Source organism: Symphodus melops, assembly GCF_947650265.1.
Source record: "Symphodus melops genome assembly, chromosome: 23".
NCBI classification, from domain to species: Eukaryota; Metazoa; Chordata; class Actinopteri; order Labriformes; family Labridae; genus Symphodus; species Symphodus melops.
Genome location: NC_136713.1, coordinates 8,587,482 through 8,606,943, shown reverse-complemented (window position 1 = coordinate 8,606,943; position 19,462 = coordinate 8,587,482). Strand labels below are relative to the sequence as shown.

Below are 19,462 nucleotides of genomic sequence, written 5' to 3'. Positions count from 1 at the left end.
TCTTTGATTATTTAACACATCATAGGGATGAATGCTAGCTGAAGGGGCCCCAGGACCCCAACAGACTTAAATTGCCCCTGAGTAAGTCTTCTATTAGGTTTGCCAAAGCCACAAATCAGAAACGTCTAAACGTGACCTCACGCTGCACATAAAATCATGGCACATGGTCATATTCACGTGGATTATTTGACATATTTTGGTCCAGATTTGAATGTATGAATTTTCACTTATGTTTAATCATATTTAAGCATTTGAATGCCTCACTGTGTCTGTCATATGAGATGGTGATGGGCTGTGAGCACAAGGTCAGAGAGATAGTTTGAAGGGAGGAGGTAAAAAAAAAAAATCTGCATACTCTGTGATCAAGATGTAATGCATGAAAAATTATATTTCAAAAAACAAGTATGGGCATGTATTTAGATAGATAGATAGATTGATAGATAGATAGATAGATAGATAGATACTTTATTGATCCCGAGGGAAATTCAAGGCATCCAGTGGCAGTATACAGACAGGCAGGACACAAGACATTAGTTACAACAATCAGGATTGTTTATCAGGATTTAAACCAGCAACTCCACAGTTCCCAACCCACGTCCCTACAGACTTTTCTTTATTCTGTCCTTCCTCTCAAACTCTTTCTTCAACATTGACAGGTTAGTGGCGTTGTCAATCAAACAACAAGCGTTGTTGACAGACGCCGCAAGCAGGTGCGTTTTAAACCTATTTCTGCAATGACTGTATTTTTGCCACTTGGTGTCACTGTTGAGCAAAATACAGTTGCTGAGCTTTCTTAGAAGAAGAAAGCTTCCTGCGCGAAGACGACAAAAATTATGATATCTCACTCCACTACTATTATCGTGAGCGAAACCTCACAAACACTGAATAATATATCAGAAGTAGTCTTGTTTTTTTGCATTTATTTAATTACTGTAATGACTTGAGTATCTGAATTCAGTGCTTGTATCTAATTGATGACATTTAAATGTACTTTATGTTATCTCGCACGCGGAGGCTGAACCGTGATTGAGTAGGCTACAAATACATCCGTGTTAACTGTCTCTTACTTAGACGATCTTTGTTTTGTTTTCTGGGACGTGACCCTCGTTAGTGTTTTTGGTCGTTTGTTGGTCAGAAAAAGATGATAAAAACAGGTATTTTAGGGCTGAGAAATGTGTTCGGGCGAGGACAGGTGCTGTGTGCGGCTGCTGCCAGGTAAAAAAAAATTCCCTAATATATGTATAAATAAGGAATGTCGCCTGTCTTTGTCCGAGTCGTATTGTTTTGAAATGGAGAAACGCAGAAAAACCTTTCACTTTACACACACCTGTCCGACTCTTTGACACTGATACAGTCAATCTTTGAAAGGCCTGTTAACTCTTCTCATTTTAAAAATAGAATAGTTTTTTTTCCCTCAGGCGACCTTTGACCCACTTCCCTTCCCCCCTAAGTTAACCTGTAGACGAAGTTTAATAAAATAAAACGATAAAAAAAAAAGATGTGACAATCCACGACCCAATAAACTAAGTGAATTATTCTCTTTTTTGTTTGATTGGTTCTTTAAATAATTGTCATTGCTGGTTTATAAGATAGTATTAACACCAGTACCTTAATCAATTTTATTTCATTTATAAAGCAACAATGTTTGCTTTTTTATTAGTTAGATTGTGTTTATTGAACAGAATTTACATGATATTACAGAAAATAGAAGAACATTTTGATCCATTTTTGCCTTCAAAGAAGTTAATAATTTTCTGTATAACGCAGAAATTAAAATATTTTAAGTTGGTTGCCTCTACTTAACATTTCACTTCCTATAATCCCAAACATCTCTTCAATCTGCCTCTCTCTCTCATTTTCCTCCCAGGTTACAGCACAGTCAGGCCCAGTCTGAAGGACAGCATGTCCCCCCTGCACGTCCAGAGACCTCCAGTGCCAAGTCCCTGATGGACATCGGGACCCGTCGGATCTTCAACGAGGACCACGATCTCTTCAGAGAAAGTGTCCGCCGCTTCTATCAAGAGGAAGTGATTCCACATCACAAGGAGTGAGTGAGCGCACGAGACAGCTACAAAGGTACTGGAAAAGTGTCAGATGCTGAACGCAGCCTGTTTCCCTCTCTCCAGGTGGGAGAAGGCGGGTCAGGTGAGCAGGGAGGTGTGGGAGAAAGCTGGAGAGCAAGGCCTGCTGGGAGTTATGATTCCAGAGCAACACGGCGGCATCGGAGGAGACCTGTTCTCGGCCGCCGTCACATGGGAGGAGCAGTGAGTGTTAGAGCCGCAGATTTACAACCAGAGGATTGAATTGAACTTTAAATGAATCAGATTTTTGTCCTTCTCCCAGAATGTATTCCAACTGCTCGGGCCCGGGTTTCTCTTTGCACTCCGAGATCGTCATGCCTTACATCGTCAACTACGGCAGCAAGGAGCAGATCAACCGCTTCATTCCTGAGATGATGGCTGGGAGATGCATCAGCGCCATTGCGATGACGGAGCCGGGAGCAGGAAGGTCAGGATTTCTAACTTTGACGTGACGTGAGAGAAATCGGTGTAATCGCTGTGATGATTCTTAACTTTTTATGTTATCAGTGACCTTCAAGGCGTGAGGACAAACGCCAAGAGGGACGGCGACGACTGGATCCTCAACGGCAACAAGGTGCCGAGTCAAAACAGAACCAAAAGAAGTCTGTGTGGTTTAACCTTCAACCTGACCGCTCTGTCCCGTCTTCTTCTCCAGGTGTTCATCACGAACGGCTGGATGGCCGACCTGGTGGTGGTGGTCGCCGTGACAGACCGCGAGGCGAAGACGGCGGCGCACGGCATCAGCCTGTTCCTGGTGGAAAACGGCATGAAGGGCTTCCACAAAGGACGCAAGCTGGAGAAGATCGGCCTGAAGGCGCAGGTACGAGAGCGCTCAATTTAAAAAAAAAAAAAAAAAAAAAAAAAAAAAAAAACGCTGATTCTTTTTATTCGGTTTCGTTTTACGCCGGACTGACTGAAAATGAGAGCGTGTCCTCAGTCGTTTATAATGAATGAGTCGTTTTTGCCTTTGTCTCTGAAGGACACGGCTGAGCTGTTTTTCGAGGACGTGCGGCTTCCAGCGAGCGCTCTCTTGGGAGGAATCAACAAGGGTTTCTACTACCTGATGAACGAACTGCCTCAGGTCAGAAGTGACACTGGTCCCTCCTCACGAGGCATTCCTGATGATTTGACCATGAATCATGTTTTTCTTTTTTTTTTTTTTCTCTTTCTCTCTACAGGAGCGTCTGTTGATCGCTGACATGGCCATCGCGAGCGCTGAGTTCATGTTTGAGGAAACCAGGAACTACGTGATGCAGAGGAAGGCTTTCGGAAAGACCATCGCTCACCTCCAGGTTCGGATTGATCTCTTGACGTGGCGATAGCTTCCATTCAGACTGCGTCTCTCCAGACGGTGGAATAAATGGCAAATATGATTTTGCATCTTGACTTCCTCCTCAGACTGTGCAGCACAAGCTGGCCGAGCTGAAGACGGAGATCTGCGTGGGCCGATCCTTCATCGATAACTGCCTCCAGCTCCACGCCGAGAAACGCCTGGACCCCTCCACGGCCTCCATGGGCAAGTACTGGTGAGGACTGCGTTCACCTACCTCCGCTCTCAAAATCAACGCCATGTTGCCACTCTGTCTCCATGTCCTTTTTTCTTCTTTTCCTCAGGGCGTCCGACCTCCAGAACAAAGTGGCCACTCAGTGCGTGCAGCTCCATGGAGGGTGGGGCTACATGTTGGAATACCCCATCGCCAAGTGAGCGGAAACCTTCTCTCATATTTGGATGATTTATTTTAATCGACGATATTCAACAGCTTTTTTTTTTTTTTTCCCCTCTCCTCAGGGCCTTTGTCGACTCCCGTGTTCAGCCCATCTACGGCGGCACCAACGAGATCATGAAAGAGCTCATCGCACGCACCATTGTCAGCCAGAAGTGAGAATTTCTGAGGTGCTTCACGGTGGAGGAGCAATGGGAGGGGGGGGCGTTTGCACAGATGATTGCTTCACGTGGAAAATAGTGCGGAATAGTTCAAAGTTGGTTGATCGAATGTGTAATCACTAGATGTGCATTAAGGAAGCTCAAAGGTTAAATCAGTGAATTCACTCTCACCCTCGTACCAATGAGAATCTAACACACTTTGTGGGGACTTGCAGTTGCTGATGCTACCTCACGTTAGCAGCCTTTAGACTGATATAGTCGTGCAAATAACATCACTGAATCTGACTTTATGACCACCTTCCACTCGTTCGACTCTTTAGCTACATTGGCTTTAACCTCTGTTTGGCATTCGAGGCGAAAAGTAGCGCAGATTCTTCGGCCGTTTTTTGATTCACGTGGAAAAAGAGCTTCTGTCCATTCACAGCTCCCTGTAGTGCTAGTTGTGTGTAAATATTGCTGTGAAAGATTTAAATTTGTAAATGAATGTCTGATTAATGGCGTGTGTGGACATTAAGTACCCCACAGGATGGATTTATTGATCTCATCTTTTCTCAGCACTTAAAAATGTTTGATCCAATTAATCCTGGTTTGGAGTCAACAGAGTTTTATATCACATGTAATTCCTCTGTCTTTGACTGATGACGTAATCTGTTCTGCCAGTGGTTTGATGTTGAATGTAACATAAGATTAAAGGTTTTAAAGGTTGTTTTTTTCTTTGAATGTCTATTTTCTTCGTGTTTTCGTGCCCATAAAAGAAACCCACATTAAGATTGTTTTTCTATCCACGTCTGTCTGCAGGTGAGAACAGGCTTAAGAGCAGATGTTTGGAGTATGCAAGGCAAGCGAAGGAAAGGAAAGGCAAGTTTATTCATGTAGCGCCCTTACAGCAGCGAGGGAACTCTTGAGTGCTTCACACAAGACGACGAAGAGAGCGTCCTGACAAAGGCCAAAAAAAAAACCCCCCATCAGAACAGGGGCATTACACATTCTTTAATCAAGATCAGAGCCAAGACCAAAGATGGTGAAAGTGTAAGTCACAGTGTGGTGTCAGAGCAGTTATTAACAGGACGTCAGCTGAGCTGAGCCCTGATATGGACAGGATTAGGAGTTGATGAATGCATCTCCTTTTAATTGAACAACAACATTAGTTTCCTCTTCTGTGCAGGGTCTCATTTTCACCAGTAGGTGGCAGTAATTGTTTGTACAAAGATGGCAGAGCGATGACAAATGACCACGCCTCCATCTGTGGCATAAGCAGACTGTTGAATGTGACAGAATGAAGCCTGACATGATCAATTTCCGTTTTTAAAATATTGAACCCTGTTTTCTCCCCTTACTTCCTTCCTTCCCTCCCTTCCTCTTCCCCCCCTTTGGCATCACATCCACATTATCCCCTTCCTTCCTCCCCCCCCCCCCCCCCCCCGACTTTCCCATCTTTCCTTAGCAACAGCCACACCCCTGTCTCTTCAACTCTGCACTCACTCAGCTTCCCCTGCAGAGATCCTTTAACACCATTTTGACATTTAATTTTGAAGCCGTTTACTTCATAACACCACACGTGTGTGTTTCTATGCATTTGATGGATAATTATCCTGTTACTGCAAGGAAAGGATTTTCTGTCGTGCATGTTGCAGCTACCAAGTCCCCTTGCGCCTCTGTTACCGTACTTACGGTAGCTTAATTTGCGATGGGAGGGATCAGAGGGGCCCCGTAGCGCTCTCATTGTCACTCCGGCTCCCTTCTTCAATCTTCACACACAGGGGTATTAGTGCCGCTCAGCAGCCTCAAGCTCCAGGTAAGCGCACACACTCTTTGTTTATCATTTGCTGGGGAATGAAGCGCCGTGTTTACTAAAAAAAACCTGCATGACTATAGAGTTTAGTTCATTTGAATGCATCCTCCGTCAGCTGTGAAGTTTATAGAAACAAGTTCAAGTGCGAATAAACGCAGGGGTTGCTGTTGCGCGGGAGCACGTCATGCTGTGATGTGAAGCTATGTGAGGTGTGAAACGAGTTATATGAGGCAGAGAGTCTGCAGTTGATTTCTTTTGTTGTCGTAAAGATGTGGTATTCAAAATTCCGGGTTTGGCGCACGTGTTGGGGAAAGAAATGCGTAAAATAGTGTTTCCTTTGCGCCGTCCTGCTGCGTCCTTTTTTTTTTTTTTTTTTTTTTTTTTTTTTTGCGACGCGGTCGTGCTGCTGCAGAAACCTGCGCCTTTTGTTCTGGTCCACGCCTGTATGGTGCTGAAACCGACGCAGCTCCCGGCTTTACACTGCAGCACTAAGATGCACGGAAAGGCAGTGATTTAAACACACAGAGGGGCTTTATTAACGTCCTCTGTGCAGAAATGTACTATAGATCATTTCTTTGGATATGGGAGGAGCCCTGCTTGGGGCATCTTGTCTGATTGCTCTTGCGGTCATTAGCAGTCTGTATCAGCAAATGAAGCGTGACTTGCCTTTAGTGCGCACAGTCATTAAAATAAATGTTTTATTCACGTGTTTTCAATTTGACTGGTCAACATATTTTTCTTACAAGCTACAATGAAAGTCAAGCCCTGAGATGTAGTAATGTCTCTTTTTGTGCACGTTCAGTCATGAAATCATCTGCAAATGTCCAGACATTCATTAAACATGCTTCTCTTTTCCAAAACAAGCCCCCCCACCCTTTCAGCGTCCCCCCCTCCACCTCAAAACATGCCAAGGGGAGGCCGGATCTGCGGATTTCCCATGTCTGGATGAGAAAACATTCCTTTATGAAAAGGAATTAAAGCTCACATGAAACTGCAACTCCATGTTTTTTTTCTCTTCCTTTGCATTGGCACATTTCACTTGCTCATAACAGCCTGTGTGTTTGTATTTTTAATATAAAAAAAACTCTTCACAGATATGCTGATCGTGATGGATTTTGAGTCTCTGATCAGCCGGCTTCCCTCCAGGTTTGAGACTTTGTAAGCTGAGACATTGCGATGCCCGTCCTTTACATCCCGTGGTGATGACTTTTTACACATTGTTCATTTCAGGAATGGCAGAACAAAGCTGAAACATGCAGCACACACATGGCCTCTCTCCTCTGCCCATTTAAAAGCAGATTGTGTTTTTTTTTTTTTTTGGGCTGGAGCCAAATGGAGGTTGACAAAGTGCATTACACTGGAGATGTGTGTCAGGTTTCCACCGACTTCTCTCGTCAGAAGAAGCCTCTTTCAGGCCAGATTGGGCTGAGTGTAATCACTGCTGGATGGAGTAATTGAAATGACCTTAATCACGACGCAACAGGTTGGGTTTGTGTCTTTGACTTTAATCTATGAAAACACGACTTATCGAAATCCAAAATGTAACTCGAGTCTCTTTGCGAGCCATACGTCTCGGTTTTTTTCCGACCGCAGGGAAACCCGATCGTCCCCCTCGCGCCACGCCAGAGCGCAAAGTACATTTCCCAACGTCAATTCTGGTTAGGTGAGCAGTCGAAGTCCCGAAACCGCAGAACCACTGTGCGCTCCGCTGAAATAAAGACGCCATCTTGGCCTGCGTTTCCTTTTGTGAAGGGAACAAGGTTTAGAGAGAGAGAGAACAGGCTCAGCTTTTGGATTTGTTTGTGGATGGGTTTTGGAAGGATTGAAGTGGTGATTCGGATTTAACTTTTGTGTGTTTGCATGCGTTGTCGGCGAGTGCAGGAGGAGACGTTTTAAACAGGTGTAGTCGCAGGTGTCCAGGGTCTCAGGATGTCCCCTGCTGCCCCTCCTTTGTGCTACAGGTGTCTAATGGGAGCTGGCAGCACTGTGCCTTAGTACACGATTAAGAGGAACCTTAATCTAATTCAAGTACGTCACAGAAAGCTCACGGGCCACTGACCTGCACGTGGAGCGCACACACACACACACACACACACACACACACACACACATTGTCCTTGCCTCTTAAGAGGCTAGTTTAGCAGCCATTATCCGGACATCACTTACGTTTACATCATCTGGTTGTGAAGTTTTCTTTTTCACTAAATAAATGCAACTAGAATTGAAGTTTTTTTCAAACTGGACTTTTAGATTGAAACTCGCATTTTTTCATGATCAAGTTTATCTGGAAACTGTCTCGCTCAGCGGTTCTTGAAAGACAGTACGTCTCTTGGAGAGAATTCATCTCTCTGCGTTTGAAGGACGTTAAACAAACGCGCTGTTACAGAAGAAGACGTCTGGCCAACAAGGAACATGGATGGTAAGCAGCTCTGGTGAGAAGGATAACAGGAAAAGCTTGTCTGTTGCGTCACTTTGTCCAATCTGCAGTCCAGATGTGTTTTAAACAGCTGGTGAACTGTAGACCTGTGTGTCCAGCTTCAGCACGAGCTAACCGTTCTTCTCGAGGACACAGGTGTCGAGTTTATTGGGTTTTGATAAATTAAACTTTTAACCTGCCGCTCCGATCTCTCATGTGACCTCCGCCGCGCGGGACACTTGTTCTCGCCGGTCATCCACCCTCCTCACCCATGACTCCCGGCTCCATCTACGGCTGAGTAGCAGCCAGTCTCCTAAACCCGCCCTGACAGCCAGTGTCTCATTTCATTCCTCACGGAAGATGCCCCTCGACAGAGAGGACACTCATGCGGGGCGTTCTTGCACTCCCTCAGATATTGGCTTCAATAATATTCCCTCCTACCTCAATCCCCCCCCCCCCCCCCCCCCCCCCATTCTGCAGAAAGCTTCCTTTATAAGATAAGGTTTCATGACCAAGATCCCATCAACACATTCCAAGACAAAACCAAAAAAAAAAAGGGCTGTATGTTTCAGACGGAGCCAAAACAGGAAGTGTGTGCCTCTCTATCTATCTTACAGTAACGACACAGTCCAGCTCAGATATACGCCTCTGTGGTTTCACACCCCTAATTGGCGTACGAGAATGCAGGCATCTGGGCTGTTGACATGTTCTGGATAATATTATGTTTGTGTCGGCTGCTATATGTAGCCAGCTGGGCCCCGCATCTGTTTCAATGTTTGCTAACACTGGGCCAAGTTTTATTGGCTTTGCAGTGAAGGGGGCTAGATTTTAATGAAGTGAGTTTTTATTGAAGTTCATGAAACGGTTTTCGTCTTTCTGGGAGTTCAGAAAGAAAGTTTAAGAAATCTTTTGGAGCGAATGTGGGGAAACTATCATGTTAAATTAGTAGCAGCAAGACCATCTAGCAGTCAGAGGTGTGAAGGAACTGATGCATCAAAACTCTAAACGTGGTTTTTGGAGGTCGTCGTTTCTACAAAAAACCTGGTGATTCGGTTTTAGAGACCTAAAGACTCAAACATGCATGAAGCCTACAAGCTTGAAAATCCATTTATTCACGTGTACATCAAAGACGGAACTATTTCAAGCTTTAATAGATGGGCTCGGAGCAGCTTTTCGATGGATCCTGGCCTCGTTTGTCGGACTCTGATACTGGCCAACGGTGGGAAGAAACCGCTAACGAGCCGTAGCGTCTTCCTGAATGGTCCAGGGAGGTCCTTGTTAGCCTTAGCGTAGCGGCTAAGCCATGTAGAGCTCAGCTTGTATGGTTTCCAGATGTTGAAGCTAGAAAGCAGCTAGATTGTTTTCTCCCCATCCTTTTTTTTTTTTGCAAACAGCCAACTGGGAGCTAACACATCTGGGTAAAGTAGACTGGAGGAGTCAATGAGCCTCATTGTTGGACGTCCATACATTGTATGTATGGACTCTATATCAAGTTTCTTCATGGTTGAGAACAATTGCTCTCAGTTGCAACTCGATGTGTGTGTGTGTTTTCCAGTTGATCCATTACAGAAAAAAACGATTCTGCAATGGAAGAAGAAAAAAAAAAGCCTTCAAGGATTTAGGATGAATGGCCCCTTGGGGGTCTTCCTAAACGAAACCAGAACATCTCTGCGTTTTCTTCAAGTTAAGAATTCTGCTTGTCCATCACTGTTTCTCTGCGCATCTGCTTCTCTGGATGAATGGGAACCCCCCCGATTCATAGGAAGTCCACACACAGCAGCTCTGTAAAGCCAGTGTGAAACATAGAAACAGATGGACAGTATGAATGCATCGATGGGACGTCACGTTCCTGTAAGTCTGTCTTTAACTGGACCGCAGGAACACAGCAGCTGAGTGTGTGTGTGTGGACGACCTCCTGGCCTGCTTCCAGAAAGGGTTTTTACTCTGACCGCCACTGAATCCGTCTGAAGAGGGACTTACTCGCCAATCTAACATCCTTCCTTTGACACGAAAGGCAGAATGGATGCTGGGATTTCTGGCATGTCCACCAATAAAGCCAGCGTGCTTACTTTTCTCAGCACTATGCAGTTATCCACTTTTTATTTTCGAACCGATTGGACTCCTGAGCGACGGCATCATTCAAATGATGGCAAATATGTTGTTCACAGGTTCTCCAACGTGGGCATTGAGCTGCAGTGATTCACCTACGGTGTGTCTAAAGGGACAAAATAGCATGCCTTGAAATGAAACAAGAATGCATGAATTTTTGAACCTTTATCCCTTCGGTGGGTTTCTCATTCACAAGTATCCTCCTGCTCGGCCTGTCTTGTGTTGTTGTGAAGTGTTGACTGCGCCTACTGCCCCACTGGGACTGTCAAGGGCCCCCCTCACCACAGCAACCCCTGCCATGGAAACCAGCCTCTCAAAGGAATGACCCTTTTGAACAGTAGTGTGTAGATCCTCTGTTGGGAGAGAGTACAGACAGACTAAAAAACTGCATTCATACATTCCCTCTTCTCTTTCCTACATTTTTTTTAACCTTACTTGCCTTTGTTTCCTTTCCTTTTTAGGACAGATCCTACCACACAAGGGACAGTTATTCAATCAGTGACATGCTGGTCAGAAAAGGGACTTCTTTGTTTTCCCCAGTTAAATGGACTCACCTCAATCTATTCCTCCCATGTGCTGCCTTCAAGGACCCATCCATGCTCTGCAAATGGCATAAACAAGAGCTGATGTGAATGTACGACAGGGCATGTATCCCCAAAGGGGCGAGTCTAGTGGAGGTGGGCCGCATCAGGTCACCTCATTAAATCAAATGACATAAATCCTAGTGGAAAAAAAAGGAGCTGATGGGTTTACGTCTGCGCGTCAACAGATGGTTGTGAGTGGCCTCCAGGGAGGGAAAGTGCTCCCTTTTAAATGCTGACAATAGCTGGTGATAAACTGGGTTATAAACTTGAGCTCACAGGAACAGATTTCAACGTGCTTCGTCTGTGCGTGACCGTCTGGGTTTTTGTTGTTGTGGCAAAAGTTGGTGTTGTGGTTCTTTCAAGATTGTTCTTGGTCACCTTTTGAAGGTCTCAGTTTTGGTATTTTCGGCATTTATTTGTTGCCCCAGCTTCCTCATAAACCTTTACATTCACAGTGATTTTTATTGGCATTTTAGATTTGTAGAGAGCAGAACTGAAAGGCCATCCTTCTGAGTTGTACCTGTGCATCTAAACCTCCCCCCCCCCAGAACATCACAGACTTGAACTTCAAAGCTTTGTCTCTGTGTCTTGATATCATCTCATGTCTACAGGAGCTTCAGCCCTGATTTATATCGCTCACTTCTGACTTTACAAGCTTGCTCTTATGTTGTTCTTGTCAGATTTTACATGCCACTCTTCAACCGTGGAGAGAAATCTGCAGTACACTCTCTGGTCGAGTCTGTAAGTAGCTGTTTCTCTTGCTCAATCATCACTGTGTAAAGCCACCAGCTTTTCCTCATTCTTTGTCTTGGCGCCGTGGGAAGCCAATTATTGATTTTGTCACTCTCGAGCCTTCTTTTCATCAGCTCACCTTTTCCCCCCAATGGGGAGGCAGGAGGGGGTGGGAGGGAGACCCCCTGCGGATCTGCATGTCCACATTCAGATGCTAATCCTCTGCCATCTGCTTTCTACCTCAAGGGAAGGCTATGCGTGATCGTTCCTTGTCCGACGTCCGTGGAGTAAAACCCCTGAGCGTCTTCTGCCCTAAGGGGGTTTGCCAAGTCGATCGGCACCCCTGCACTCTAGTCACAGCGCACCCTGTTTGCACCCACTCTCCAAATAAGGGGTCATCCTTTGAGAAAGAGACGAAGTTCCGCCCTTTATTCAGGGCCAGTGGACCTGAGCATGATAAACCTCTTCTGCTGCGTCGCCCTGTGAACTCGGCTGGTCAAAGAGGCTTCCGGACAGACGAGTCGATCGCTTTGGTGGGGGGGGGGGGGTCGACGACGACGTGGGCCGTGCAGAACCATCAGTGTTTCTATCTGATCAAATGAAGCAGACGTGATTTACACGGAAGTTAGAAAAGAGTTGTAGTTTGGCTCCCACTCAGTTTGAGTGGGAATGCTTCTCAGGCTTGTTCTCAGGCTCTCCACAATGACATAATGGAGTATATTTTGGCTGCTGGAAGTTCATGCTAGCCTGTAATTGAAAACAATTCTGTCTTGAATATCATACATCTAGTGTGTTGGAATAAATTAAAAAAAAGCCAGTGAAATGGCTGTAGACTCGCATTAATATCATTTTCATATATCCGTGGACAGTTTCCCCCACAGAGCCACTTTGGCAGGAGGCCTTAAAGCACTGATTACAGAGGTCTTCTCCTTATACCACTGTGCTGCAAACATCTGTCTTTTAACAGAGATGTTTTTTTTTTTAATAGAAAACAGACATTGTATAACACTCAAAACATCAAGTGTATTAAATGTTGAAACTTCACTAAACAAGATATAATGAACCAAAATGGATGATGGTGAAATGTAATTTTCCCTGATCAAATCTCTTAGCAGGTGTCGCCAAAAAAGTTTGAATCAATTGCTTTCTCATCACAGTTTAGATGGATCCTCAAAAGGAAAGTGTACTTTGATCTCCTATAATCTCAGCACTAACTCGCTTTAGTTCTGCTGCGTCTCAAACCAGCACACATTTTATCTGCAGCAGCTCCTGTGTTCGCGAGCCCAGCTATTTCCTGCGCCGGGCAGCACTCCCGTCATCTGGACATGTGAACCAGCTGTGATCTGAACCGCAGAAGGGGGACGAGGCCGGAGAGTCGAGACGCTTTAATAATCTGCGTCCACATCTGAGCAATGAAAACACGAAGCTGGGTCTGGTGAAACCTGCTCTGCATCTTTCTGTCTGCACGTGAAGCTGTCGTCATAGCGCCAAATTCTCTTCCTGTGAGTTCCCACTTTGTTTGATGTGCGACTTTTTAATGCACAGTAAATACAGTATTTATGGCTGAAGGTCATCCTATTGTGAAAAACACCTCTCCTTCATAAATTCAAAATGGACGAGTTATCAAAACACGTCTCTGAACGAGACATGACTTCTTTAGAACAGATTTTTGAACACGATCATGTCTGCTGTAAAAACAGACTTTTTTTCATTTTTGGGTGCGCATGTGACTCCCTGTGCTTCTGCCGCTATCCTCAAGTGGACACTCGTTGAACTGCAGGTTTTTCACAGATCCGCATCGGTGTCACTTTTCGGCAGCGGAGGTTGTTTGGAGACGGATGTGGCTCTGCGGCGGTGAAGTGACGGACGCTTCCCTGAATGCTGATGATGCACTGACAGCAGCACTGCTCGCTGTGTCTCTGTCTGACAGATGAACTCACCTGCGCTGAGGTTCACTTCACCTTCGGCCTCGTCATCACTTTCACCAGGCATGAATAAAGAATGACTCGGCAAACGCTTGCCGCTTAATACTGAAGCTTTTTAGAGTCTTTCATACTTCCTGTGACAATTACTGTACGTTCGGCAGGCTTTTTATTTCCACCCATTTCTGCCAGTAAAAACATCCAACTTTGCAGTTCCATTTGACCTTTGTTCCCCGATGAACGTGTAGCTGTAACGACTGACCTCAGTGTCCTAGATGGATCTATCTTTGCTGTGATAAAGGAGACACGGAGACGCGTCGGCCACAGTGATAGAAGAAGATCCTCACAAGTGCACAGTAGTTTGATCCAGATCCATTTTCATCACGCCACATACTGGCAAAAGACTTCTCAGACGCCACCGAGTAATGAAGAGATTTCAGGAGCTCCAAGCATGTCAATGTCAGGCAAGTTAATAAGGAATGACCTCATCTGTGCGTGTCCCAAGTGTGGGCCGCCATTATGGCTTCAGTGCATTATAGCAGGCTCTTCTTGCAATACCTCCAGCTTCATTCATCACTCAATCCACTTGTGTTAATGGAAACCAGCACGAGGTCCACTCCCATTCAACCAACCTCCTCCTACACCTCGCTCCCTGCGCGCCTTCCGAGCTCGCCCCTCACTCTAACCACAACATTGTCGTATCACTTACACTAATAGCGTGCACTTAGAGAACATCTCGGTGAAAAGCTCTGCCGAAATGCTTCCTGTCAGCGGGCGGAAAACACGCGGCGGGATTGCACATTTGATTGTACGCATCTGCTGTTGCCGGGGAAGCACCTCCACCAGTGTGCGTATGTGAACGACTGAAAATTTCAAACGAGCCAGAAAGTCTCCGGGATCAGCTGACTGCACTGTGATTGGTCGTCGTGCCTCAGTGCAATCGGCCCTTCAAAAGCAGTCGTACGACTCAAAAAAATCGTGTCTTAATCGGGCTGGAACGCCAGAGTCACTTTGAACAGAAAGTGACATTCATTGTTGCATAATTCACGCTTTATGGAAAAGATGACCAAATGAGTAGCAACAGAGCATAAAAAGAGAAAAATGATCCAACCCACCCTGCTACTTTACATTTCATAAAACGCTGACAGCCAGTCACAGTCTATCATTGGATGTGCTCATGCTAAGTTGGGTCTCGTATTTATTTTTACACACCTATATTTTGGTTCTCTCATACATGATACTGCAGCCCAGTGCATATTTAAACTACAGTAAGCCTACATTTAAATGAGGAGAAAGAATTCAAGCAGCAGCATGAGGCTGCACATGGCTGAACTTTCCAAACTGTTGTTGTTCGAGGAATACTCGGGGTGAGAACACTGTACGGTCTTTTAGTAGCAGTTTGTTTTTAATTAAAAGAAAGAAACCACAACATAACACACTGTACTTCATTAATCGCGAGGGTGTTTCGCAAAGTTTCCCCCCCCCGCTTACAGAAGCCAAACATAAACATCATCTCTATTCCTGAGCCTCCAAACATGACTCACTCTTTTTTTTTTTTTTCTGCGGCATGGGAGGAGATGCCTGCTTTGCTTGTTTTGGATGCTTTACTGACAGGGCGGTTTCCCATGCCTCGCCTGAATGACGGGGGCCGCCCCGTTTGAGTTGACAGCTGTTTACTCCAGCTGAGGGTTGTTAGTCCTCTTTTTTTTAAATTTTGTTTTGTTGTTGTTTATTGGTGTTTACACTTGGCGGGATCGAGCTGCGTGTTAGCGTGCTGGCCAGTCCAGGATGTGCATCTGTGCTGACATCAGTTTGATTGTTTATATCACCAATGTTGTATTTCCGGACACGAGTGTGTTGATTTACTTTATGCAACTACAGTAAGTGCCTGGATACTACTTAATGCATCCATCTCCCTCTGCTGCAGTAAAAGTCCTCTGCAGCTGCAGCCCTCTCCTCCCTCCTCTTGGCCCGCCCGAGATGACTTTCAGAAACTCCCGCTCTTCGCTCTCGTCTCTGTGACACGTGTGGCGTCTCTCCCTCCAAGCCTGAACGCCGCAGTGACTCAACATGCTGCTTTGCACTCTTCTCTCTGGAGAAACATCCCCACATCTGGACTGACATACCATTTACATCTTTCCCAAATGTCCAAAGACCTTCTGCACTGGCCTTATTGAAGAGTCACTCACTCATATACAGGTGTTCCTCTGTTCATATTAAATGGCCTTAACTGTATGCTGCAGACTCATCCAAAGTAAATGAATCCTAAGGCAAACAAAGCTGAGACTTTGTAGATGAAGTTAATTTTAGTATTGTTAAGTTAGTAGGAACTTAAAAGCCTAACGATCACAAAAGGGCAGGAAAGGGCAACCACAATTTCCAGTCGCTCCATATTTACATTTAAAAAAAAAAGGAAGAAAAACAGCGTTTAAGAGGTCACTTCCTCTTCCTGTAGTGCTGTTTGCGTCCCGAGAGTGATCTCCAGCTGTCCTCCTCTGATGCAGCTTGCTGGACTTCAAAACCCCAGCGTCTGACCACGAGTGCCCAGATCACAGCGCTCCCTGTGTAGGTGCTAATTTAGAGCAGATGGCATGTGGACGCCGAGGCTCAGAACTCCCATCAACAGGAAGCGTCTGAGGAACGAGGGACATCCCTGCTACAAATCACAGCTTCTCCTCACTGCCAGCCTGCCTGCGCTGTGATCCACTGACACATTATTAGAGAAGCAAAACAGACAAACATCCAGAGAAAGCAATGCTAAGATGTAAATATAACTGTTCTGTCCGTCTTTTTATTTTCATTAAATTCTTCTGGCGGTTCCTGCGCACTCTGTAGGCGTGAGTGCATCATCCTCGACCTTTGAAATCTCTCTCCTACTTGATGAATTATTTGTTCGCCGTGCTGCGCGCAGACACCCTGCAGCTGCAGATAAGGATCATACACAAACCAACACACGAGCGAGAGAGCTTCTGAAATGGAGAACGAGCACCTGAGGCCAGAGTTTTTCATCAGCGGCTGCATAAGACGAGGTCGACGCCTCGGGGATGTGCCAGATGTCCTTAAATTCCAACGTTTTAAAGTTGACTTCACAGCAACAGATATTCATCAACGTGTGTGTAACAAACAGACAGTGGTCATGGAAAATTGGGCAAACTTTTTAGGTGAAACAACCCAAAGCATTATGGGATCTGTGGTGTCAGACTTAGACACTCAAATCTGTGAACACAAAGTTGATGTTCATTTTGTTAGATGCTATATGATGCAGCGTTTTAAAGGATTTGATGACATTTTCTCAGTTTACACAGTGACAGCTTGAAAAGCATCACGGGGATCGATGTTTCTGTTCTGCAGGTGCTAAGTCAGTTGATTCTTGCAGAATAGCTCGTGGCTTTATAGATGATGTTTTTGTTGTTTTCAGTTAGATTTGTGGTTTTATTGAAAGAAAATGTGAGAAGAATAGCCGGCTGTTTCCGCCTTTTGAACTGTTTTTTTTTTTCTCCAGCTTTTTCTACACGGAGGAGATTTACAAAAGGAGCAAAGAGAGAGAACAAATGTTGTGATTTTTCCATGCAGCAATCCGGGATGTTGTACAGTAGTCTGTTCGAGGGTGAAGGGCCGACTTCAAAAAGCTGCAACTACACCCTGTGGTTGGTGTAAAGCCAGACGCACGCGAGCTGGAGCATAAACACGGCTTGGCAGACTGTTGTATGCCATGCACTGTATATTGTAAAGCAAGCACACGCCCTCAGACAGGGCGCAAATGTATTTAAGTCCATAAAAAACAGTCGGCTGCTGAGTTCTCACCCCTGAATTCCCCCTTTTCCCCCTCCTATAAAACACACACACACACAGCAGCTCCACTTCCTGCCTGTTTCTTTCCCCTCGAATTACGCCGCTGTTTTAAACGGGCCTCTCTGAGGCATATTTCACATTGGAGGAATTTCCTGTGTTCTGCTTAAAGGGAGAAATGACAGTCCAAGGGCGTGCACACAGACACACAGTGGCCATCTTTAGATGTGACAGCAGAGGAGGGAGAGTGTGTTTGTCCTCATGTTGTATTCATTAGGGTTAATATTAAATCCATGGAGGTCCAGCTGTAGCATAGAGCATTGGACCTGACTGTTCTCATAATGTTATTGGTTGTGTTTACAGCTCCGTTATGAATTGCATGCCGGTCAATGTGCTGCTCTCTCTTGTTGTAGATGAGCCGCTTACGAACGAGAAAGAAGCTGCACTTGCAGGACCTACACTCAAGTGCTCCTCACACGCCTTGATGCAATTGCACTCTCCGAGTTCTGACTCAGCTGGGTCGTTGGCTGATTGTGTCAGTGTCACTTCAAGTAAACTGTTGCTTTTTTTTTTGCTCAACACGTGACCGGAGCGTGGCATGTAAGTGAGGTGTGACTGTAAATAAATCATCCGTCTTTGTGCCGCCCTTTCTAAAGACTAAGTGCTCTACCATCGATTCGTAGTGCCGCCTGAGCCCAGCTTATTTAAAGGGGACATATTATGAAAAATGCACTTAAACAGTGTTTTTGAACATTTATTTTGGGTAACCTGAGTGTCTATCGACCCAGAAAACATGAAATAAATCCATCCAGTCCTTTGTTTGTGGTCTGCTTAAGTCTTACCACACAGAAAAATGCTTCGTTTCAAATTTTCGCAGTTTGTGACATCACAAGTTGTATTCTGGTAAGAAAATCCCCTCCTTCCCCTGTTATCAGCACCCATGGACTGTCCACCTCCAGCCTAGAGCTAAACTTTTGCACAGGTCTTTTTATTCCCACTACAGAGGAGTGATGTCTACTGGGAAAACTCAGGGGGCGGGGTCATTAGTATTTAAAGAGACGCACACCAAAACGGAGCGTTCTGAGAGAGCTGATTTCTACAGGGTCACAAACCTCCTCTGTTGCTGGATACATGTTATATTTGGACCAAAACACAGCACAGATGTTCCACTTATAGCACAGGGGACTGTTTGAAAAGGTGAAAAGGGTATAATATGTCCCCTTTAAATCTTCTAAAAGTCTTACCAGGACGTTGAACAGCGGAAAGTGTTCAGGAGTCTATGAATGGACTAATCTTTTAACTCGAAATCCTCAAGCGCTGCTAAGTCCACTGAATCATCCGTGTCACTGAGAGGATCACTAGTTTGTAGCCTCGGAGGTCTGGAAACGTCATTATCACAACATCATCATAACCACTGGTTGATCTACAAACACTCCAAGAACGCTTTTCTGCTGTTTTAGCACTGTGTCTATAAAACGTGTTGACACTTGACTTAATGTTTAGGCTCAGCGGGAAACTGAATGAATCCTTGATGACTTGTTGTGTCTGTCACAGTGTGATCCTGCTGTTTGTTATTGTGACCTGATCAGCAGGTCGAACAGGACCTCTGACACAGTGCGTGGCCTTTCGGGTGCCGTGCTATATGTGCAGGGCTTTAAAGGGATGGAGAGGATCAGCTGCTCTTTAAATAACTTATGACCAAACAGTAAAATACGGGAACTTTAAAAGTGCATCATAAAAAAGGAAGCTGGATCATCCACTTATCCTAAATAACCTCATTAGATGGAAATTATGGTTTTTGTGGCTGACTGCACTTGAACACTGCTAACCTTGTAGCAGACAGCCAGATCAGCATGGATTAAAGTGATTAGGTTTGCAAGGTCTTGAACTTAATTTACTATTATGTTCAAAGCAAACAGCAACACACGCAGGCAGAGGCTGACGTGCTCTGCATATTCAAGCTAAATGGAGCAGTGGTTGTGTGGATTCACTGGCCGTCTTTGGACGAGATTCCTCCTGCGAACCCTGCTGCTGCTGCAGTGATGATCCTCGGTCATTACCGTGCGTCTGCCAGGCGAAGAGATTATCAGGTCCATGTCTGGGTGAAAGTATTAACACGGCGCTCAGTGCACCGCTTACAGAGAGAAGAATG

General features: G+C 45.2%; 2 protein-coding genes across 6 annotated transcripts in view; both read left to right on the top strand.

The window, feature by feature from the left end:
- Positions 1 to 852: 852 nt before the first annotated feature.
- acadl (acyl-CoA dehydrogenase long chain) lies at positions 853 to 4,671 on the top strand. The gene is made up of 11 exons (XM_079335896.1): positions 853 to 1,215; positions 1,868 to 2,047; positions 2,127 to 2,264; positions 2,344 to 2,508; positions 2,589 to 2,655; positions 2,737 to 2,901; positions 3,061 to 3,162; positions 3,260 to 3,373; positions 3,480 to 3,607; positions 3,696 to 3,782; positions 3,871 to 4,671. Exons 1-11 carry the CDS (start codon positions 1,142 to 1,144, stop codon positions 3,962 to 3,964), a joined length of 1,314 nt encoding a protein of 437 aa, XP_079192022.1. The 5' UTR covers positions 853 to 1,141; the 3' UTR covers positions 3,965 to 4,671.
- A 112-nt stretch (positions 4,672 to 4,783) lies between these two features.
- LOC306818339 (uncharacterized protein) overlaps positions 4,784 to 19,462 on the top strand; it is a 43,703-nt gene continuing 29,024 nt past the window's right edge. For 2 of the 5 annotated variants that reach the window (XM_079335885.1, XM_079335884.1), the window contains exon 1: positions 4,791 to 5,761. The gene's annotated coding sequence lies outside the window, so the exon portion shown is untranslated. Of the gene's footprint in view, positions 5,762 to 19,462 lie in introns of all 5 variants that reach the window. The other 3 variants (XM_079335883.1, XM_079335887.1, XM_079335886.1) reach the window with 3 other exon arrangements.